The 7,905-nt window shown below is 45.4% G+C and overlaps 2 protein-coding genes across 2 annotated transcripts in view; both read left to right on the forward strand.

The window, feature by feature from the left end:
• Nucleotides 1–230, forward strand: part of LOC106819549 — a 6,449-nt gene extending 6,219 nt beyond the window's left edge. The window contains exons 4-5 of the mRNA XM_014824167.1: nt 76–145; nt 190–230. Coding sequence (XP_014679653.1) covers nt 76–145; nt 190–230 — 111 coding nt within the window. The remainder of the gene's footprint in view (nt 1–75; nt 146–189) is intronic.
• Nucleotides 231–2,284: 2,054 nt separating this feature from the next.
• The window catches only part of LOC106819700, a 41,723-nt gene continuing 36,102 nt past the window's right edge, over nt 2,285–7,905 (forward strand). The window contains exons 1-5 of the mRNA XM_014824304.1: nt 2,285–2,554; nt 3,086–3,271; nt 3,632–3,749; nt 4,343–4,542; nt 5,011–5,165. Coding sequence (XP_014679790.1) covers nt 2,381–2,554; nt 3,086–3,271; nt 3,632–3,749; nt 4,343–4,542; nt 5,011–5,165 — 833 coding nt within the window. The 5' untranslated portion in view covers nt 2,285–2,380. The remainder of the gene's footprint in view (nt 2,555–3,085; nt 3,272–3,631; nt 3,750–4,342; nt 4,543–5,010; nt 5,166–7,905) is intronic.

A 7,905-nucleotide genomic window follows, 5' to 3' on the forward strand; every position in this document is an offset into this window, starting at 1 on the left:
GTCTCAATGTCTCACCGTGTCTCATCATGTCTCACTGTGTCTCAATGCGTCTCAATGTCTCGCCGTGTCTCGCAGGACGACGGAGCGGAGCGGCTGCTGAACGAGTCGGGACTCGACGCGGAGCTTCGCTCGATCTTCGGCCGCAGCAAGCCGGGATCGCCTGCGCCACGCCGCCTACTGCCCAGCCAGAGGGCGCTGGCGGTCGCGGCGAGCGACGTCGGCGCCGCTGAGGCATCGCGGGATTGCGAGGAATGCGTCGTTGCTGACGTGGCGACGGAGACCGGCGATGGCGCGGAGGAGGTCACAGCGACGGAGGATGAAGTCGTAAGTGTGCGCGCGCAGACTCTGTGTGAATGCTGCGTGCAGTTTCTAGATAAGAACAACCATTTGTCTCTGACGCCACCTTTATTCTAGGCATCGGACGTGGGACAATGCAGACAACTGAAACATATAAAATGACGGATGATTAGACAACTGAGACTGATTATAGTCAACCTACTCTTATAATCAACCGACTCTAGTTTCGCAGGAAGATGGACTCAGAGAATGCAGGATTCAGAGTTTTCCGTGGTTTTGTTTTCCGCGGGGCTACCGTTCTGCATGTAACTTTTGCAGTGGAGGGTATCGCTGTCGTTTGTTCATGGTTGAAGTTGGTCGGTGGTTGTTTTTTGTTGGCTGCACGTATCCTAGGTTAATTTTCAGGGGGTTTAGTTGCTTCATGGGTGGTTTTCAGAGACGGAAAACCCGTGTTATAATCGTGTCATACGGCACACCTACGCAGTACGACGATGAGTATGTTTTGAGTGCGGCAACATCAAATGTGGCACAAGGGTAAACATCTCTCAACCTGCAGAACACGCTGTGCAGTCTGCCTTGCACTGTTATCACGATTCTTCAATGTTAGGACGGTCGTATTGACTCTGGCATGCACGCGTGCAAACGGCTTGGGACGAGTCCACGTAAAACTGCCGGGTGATTCAACCGTGATATCTGGCACTTTTCCGGGAAATAAGAGGTTGGTCGACATGTGAAGCTGAAAAGAATCATGATCACAATGCGTGGGACAGCTGTTTGATGCGGTGATACCGCAGTCGTTATGTAGTACCCAACAGAGTACAGGAAGCAGGCAGAGAGAGAAAGAGAGAGAGAGCGAGAGAGAGAGAGAGAGAGAGAGAGAGAGAGAGAGAGAGAGTCGCCGAACGTTAGTTGTTTGTACAGTTTTCGTAAAGTAAATAGTGACGCTATTGTTTGTGGAAAATGTCAAAAAAAAACGAACTCACCTCTGCAACGATTCTTCGTTCTCTGGTATGCGGCAGCGTTAGCGTGTGTAAACACGCCCCTGTGGGGATTGGTTCGTGACGCAGACCTATTAAGAGCAGGTCTTGCAGACCTTTGGCAGCCGTGTGTGTGTGTGTGTGTCAATGAGGTGTCACCTGTTGTTTTGTGAAGGATCATAGTGTCACAGCTAGCGAGACAGACAACGTACGTAGGTGAGTGATGTCGTGATTGTGTCCACATACAGGATAGCAGCACAGCGAGTAATACAGACAATGTTTGTAGGGAACTGATGTCTCACTGGTTGTTACGTACGTGCGTACATGCGAACATCCCAGCTAGTGAGGGCGCCACCATTGCAGGCTTGATGGTTGTTTATATATTACATCTATATAATTAACAGGATTAATAATATTAACAGGATTTAATATTATTTACACCACGAATAGCATAACCACGTATACGTATTTGCGTTAATAATATTATTATGTTTACATAAATAGATGCATTATTATTTGCAGGATTTAATATTATTTACAGGAGAGCTTTTGGGCCAAAATGAGTGATAAGCCGTCTCAGTCGCTGACGTCTCGCCGACACCAATGTCTCCGTGATTCATGTCTCACTGTCTTATGTTTCATGTGACAATGACTCTTGTCGTTCGCAGGAGATCGTCGCTGTCAGCGAGGGCGCCACCATCGTCGTGCAGGGTCGCGGGGTCGCCTGCAGCTTCGTCGCTCGACGCGAGCGCGCGTTCGACTGGGTCACGCGAGACGTCGGGTACTGCAGCGAGACGTCGAGTCACCTCTCCAGCGACGAGACCGACCTCGCGGCGGCCGCAGCGAGGCGTCTCGACTCCGGTCTCGACACGGCGGCCGAGTCGTCGAGCCCCGAGGCGTCCGGCCGCTGGACGGACGTCGACGGCGGCGCCACCTATGGGCGGAGATGCGCAGCGGCGTCCAGCGGCGAGTCGTCGCCGCGGGAGGACGGGTTCCAGCAGGTGGCGCCGGCAGTCGCGTGCGGCGGACAGGGGTCCCTCGCACGGAGGCTGGAGAGCTACGAGCGGGAGGAGGCCGAGCGATGCCCGCATCCCGGCCCCGTTTCCATGGCGACGACGACGACAACTGATCCCGTTCCCACACTCGGCAAGTTTGCGAGTTCGGTTGTGGATGCCAGCGCTGAGTGGTGTCGGTCGACTGGGAACGGGGATTGTGACGCTGACGCGAGGGAAGAGTCCAGCGATGGATTGTTTTACGATGACTCCATGGATGTTGCTGAGGTAAGAAACACATCCCCATAATATCAAGAGCTAATAATATCAAGAGCTAATATCAAGAGCTAATGATAATATGTATGTATATATATTTACATTCGAGCATTCATTATAATTTTTTTTTTTTTAAATGATAAATTTATATTAAATATGATTTGTATAGTAAATTTATAATTTTTTCAATGAATCACTGTAGTAATTTTGTATAGGTATGTAATAGATTCATGTTTTCTAGACACTGAAGACTAATCTTACAGTTTGTAGTACATGATAAACATATGTGTCACGTGATAACATGTACACTTGTTGGATTCATTGGATGGATTGGTTGGATTGGACTTCGTTGGATGGCATTCAAATAAATTAATGTGATAAAAATCATTGGATTAACTGTTCACAAATGCATCATTGTAAATGTGTATACAACTGTATTATGTTTCTAGACATAAAGACCTAGTTTCCTAGCACGACTTGAATTTGCTATCCTAAATTTATACATCGTCGTTTATGTTATCATCGTGTTTTAAATGTTTCCAGGAGGAGTATAGTCATGGTTTCCTTGAGGAACTGGCCACACTTCCCATTGACATCGATGTGGATGATCTCAACACTGTGATTCTGGAGTCGGCAAACCAGCTGTTGGAGTTTGAAGAGTGGATGGTGGGATGGCAGCAGGAAATGACTGTGGGGGAGGGCGACTCGCAGGACTTCAGCCAGATTATCGTAAGATAGAGATTTGGTAACGTTTGTAATATTTCTCAAGGTTGAATATTAGGGCACATCTGTGCAGTTATCAATGTGTGTTAGTAATTATAAATCAATCGATCAATCAATGAATAAATGAATATGTATGTACTATATATAATAATACTATATATATAAAGTATTACACAGTCTGTATAATAGTTCTATAGAGGTCACCAAATCCTGGTGGGAAAGGTCTCAGTGATTGCGTTCTGCAGTACTGCAGTCATTAATAGTATTGGAGATATTGCTGAGATATAAAATGAAATAAACAGGTTGTCATACATGTATATATTGCTCTCTGTACATGAATGTATCGGTCACGGTGTATCTTTGCAGCGGGACTTGCTGGAGACATTAGAGGCTAACCACAGGTGTCTGAAGGTCGTGTATGACCAGATAGCAGGACCAACCGCCACACTGTCTGTATCTGAGCAGGAGATCACTACTGTGGCAGGTACTAGCACTATATACAGCTGCTCACATATATCAACAATAATAATAATAACGATAATCATAATCATAATTACAACAACGATAATTATATCAATAATTAGAATACGAATAATTATATAATCTAATATCTACAATTATAATCTAATATGGTAATGACAATAATCGTAATCATGGCAACAATATATCTTGAAAAAGAACTGTAACATTCTCATTGGTTATTCCAAAAGGAAGGAATAGTTTAGCACAGCTACCAACTTCTCCCGCCATTTCCTCACCAAGGACAAATCTCCATTCATGGTGAATCGAGTTGGCCGCATGTTTGTTTTACGATGTCGGTGTTTACATTGCAGTACTATACACTTTGGTGGCGTGCACTGGACATAATAATTATGCCGCTTTACACACAACAGTCGTATACAGACATTGATTCTTTTTCATTATATTATATATCATATATATTTTAAATAATATATATATATTTATATATATATATATATAAAATTGTTTTGCAGTATATACATATCATTATTTTATATTTTTATATTGAACATTAAAATTATTTTCACCTAAATCACACGTGATGTTGTCCCGCAGACTTGCTGCACCGCTGGCAGGGTCTCATCGATGCGGCGGGGGGCGCGCAGCGCACGTGGGAGGCTGTGCGTGCGATGCAGAGCGACATCATCGCACTCGAGGAGATGCTCGTTGTCATGGAGATAGAGGGTCTCGCCGACTGCTCCGATGACTCGCCGATGGACCTCGGCTACCTAGAGGAAGCGGTGTCCGCGCTGAAGGTCAGCAGCCATCTTGTTTTGTTCATTGTTGTATATTTATGTATCTTTTGCGCATACTTTCTTTGCTGCTTTCTCTGTCTCTGCCTCTCGGTATCTGTCTCTGTCTGTCTCTGTTTCTGTTTCGGTCTCTCTCTCCCTCCCTCCCCATCTCTCTCTGTCTGTCTGTCTTTCTGTCTCTCTCTCTCTCTCTCTCTCTCTCTCTCTCTCTCTCTCAGTCTCTCCTCGTCTCTGCGTCTTCGCTCTCTTCGTCTCTCTCGGTCTTCGTTCGTCCTCTCTGCTGGCTCCTACTGTGTGCGTCTCTCTCTCTGTCTCTCTGTCTGTCTGTCTGTCTGTCTCTCTCTCTCTATGTGTTCTTTATTTCGTTGTTTTTATTAACTCCTGATGTGGTCATGTTCTCGCAACGATACCCTGTACCTACTAATCGCACGTAGAATCCCTAACCGATGTGTCGTTGTCATGGTTTCGCAGGAGCAGCTGCATCGGCAGGAAGACATGAGGAAGAGAATACTCTCGGTGAACATGCTCCTCCACGGTTTCCATGGCAACCACCCCAGCATCAATGTCAACGCTCTGCAGGACGACATCACTCCCATCTTGCTGAAGTCGGATGAACTACATCACAGGTGAGTTCTAGCTATATGCACTATTTGTGTTGCCTTAACGGCTTTTGGTGTTTTTCTCTGTGATGTACACGCAACTCACGATAACAATTTTGATTCATTTTGTAACCCATGAAGACTTAAATAGACTTACGTAAATACGTCCGATAAATTGTTATATATTATCTATATGTATATATCTGAATACAATTCCATGAGTGGTATTTACTGATGTTTATGAAAAGTCATGAATTAAATCATTCATGCTCACATCTACAAGCTATAATTGGATGGGGGCCCAGTTATAAGTAAGTAACCATATAGATACTTGCTACAGGCATGTAACAAAAGCAGCTGATGCATATAGTATGCCATTATGTTATGCCATCATGATGCACATATGTCACATATATTATTTTCCCAAAAATATTTTGCATATGGGCTGAATCTGTTTAGGTTATACTTGCATTGGCTGGAATCGATATGTAGAGAGGGGCTCTGATGAACCTACAATATCCTGTAACTATTCGGTACGAAAATATTGAAGCTCCTCCGTAATTACAATAGTGCAGTAACTATAAATGAGCAAGTTGAGAAGATCTTATCACGGCGTTGTAGTCCGTGTAAATATCGTATTCCAAATTGCTCGCTTGGTGGCAGCACAAGCCAAGTTAACTCTTCTCTGAGATTTGCTCCGTACCACCATAATTATGATTTATGTTGAGCACTAAAAATTTCGCGATGAAACCAAGCGCCCCCTAATCAACGCCCGCAGACTCCAGAGCGACAGAAGAGAGAGAGATAACGCACATGGATTCACAACGATCTCCCTGCGGTTGTCATATGCGATAAAAATTCGATACCTCATTTATAAACTTCGCATTTGAATTTTACGCGTTTACAACTAGCGGGCAGGTCGGGGAAGGAGAGAGAGTTTACAACTCGCATGGGGAGGAGGGGGAGGGGGAGAGAGACGCGTTTACAACTCGCATGGGGAGGAGGGGGAGGGGGTGAGTGACTACTGTTGTTGGTCGAACGAGTATTACAATTCATCTTCGCGCGTGCGCTTTCATTTTTCACCGCTTCCACGCGCGATGTTGTTATTTATTGGCGGCGATCGGGCCGGCAGGTATGCGGCTAACAGGTGCTAAGCTGCTAATCACTCCATCTCCACACCAGCAGGTGATGGACGGCCGACATGTCAGCACCTTCAGGCTGTTCGCTACTTGATTTACGATCACTGGCGTAACGCCCTCTTACTCCGCTCCTCTCTGTGCGCTAACCTGCAGGTAGCTACACGTACCTGCATCGCATGCTAGCATTCGGCAATTGCTGAATGTTCGTTCGAACGCCCGGTCGAATCCTGCAGCTAATTAATTGCGATTTATGCGGTTTTATGCGTATTAAAGCCGCGGTGTTATCGCCCGTGTTGTTGGGTGTTTCTTTGGAAGAGTTATTCTTCGGGAGGTAATGCAGGGTCGGCGGCCGTTGTCACCTGCCTTTCGATCGTCTCGTCAGGTGAGAGACCACCGAACAGATGTTATCTGACGAGCAGCAGCAGCAGCAGCAGGTGGTTTTAATTAAATTTATCGCCGTTAAATTTCGGTTGTCGAGTGAAAAGAAGGAGGCTGACATATAAAAAAAATTCGCTCGGCGATTTCATTAATTCGACGCGCCCCATAAAAACCGCCCCGTTTCGATGAATAAAATTTAATTTAATAAAGTTAAAAGTAGGTCGAAATAGAGGTGCGCGTGTTAATGGTGTCGTTGTGAGGCGTCTCGTATTTCTAGTGCATCCACATAAAAATAATCCCCCACTACGATGAATTTGAATAGATATTATCAGGGGTGTTATTAATATAGACTATGGTGTAGGGCCTATATAGTATGACACTCCTGATATTATCAAGAGTCCGTAATACAAAATTTCTATTATGGCCTCTTAATATTATTCATGAAATTCTGAATATGTAGTAATAGTTTTTGCTATACATCTGAAGGTATGTTTGACGTAAAGGCATGTAGTTTTCTGGTCGTGGTAACGCACATCAATCTATTATGTTATCTGTTATTCTTATCAATTACCAATATCAATCTTCCCTAGCTACAAGGCTATGAAAAACGCAACCATTACGTTTGGTCGTGAAATGCCCAGATTGATTGATTCGTCGTTAAGCCGAAAAGTTCTCAAACATCGGCTTAAGCACGCAGCGATTTTATTTTACGTCTGCATTTAGTTTGGTTCGAACCCTCTTACTTTCTCTCTCTCTCTCTCTCTCTCTCTCTCTCTCTCTCTCTCTCTCTCTCTCTCTCTCTCTCTCCGCTCTCGCTTCTCTGCTCTCGAGCGGCTCGTTCTCCGCTCTCTCTCCGCTTCATCTTTTCGCTCTCTCTATCTCGCTCTCACCCTGCTCTCTCTATCTCGCTCTCTCGCTCTCTCTATTCGCTCTTCGCTCTCCTCTCTCTGCTCTTCTCCAGTGCTCTCTCTCTCTCTCTCTCTCTCTTCGCTCTCTCTTTCTCTTTTCTCCTCTCTGCTCCTCTCTCCTCTCTGATCATCCTCTATTATCTCGATACCTCTCTCGCTCTGCCCGTCTTCTGCTTTTATCTCCTTCTCTCTCGCTCGTTGGCTCTCCCTCTCTCTATCTCACGTCCTCCGCTCTCTGACTCTCTCTCTCTCTCTCTCTCTCCTCAGGCTCTATCTGCTCTCTCTCTCTATCTCTCTCTCTCTCTCTCCTGCTTTCCTGCCTCTTCAACGCGCGCTCTCTCT

The sequence above is a fragment of the Priapulus caudatus genome, unplaced genomic scaffold, assembly GCF_000485595.1.
Source record: "Priapulus caudatus unplaced genomic scaffold, Priapulus_caudatus-5.0.1 Scaffold39, whole genome shotgun sequence".
NCBI lineage: Eukaryota > Metazoa > Priapulida > Priapulimorpha > Priapulimorphida > Priapulidae > Priapulus > Priapulus caudatus.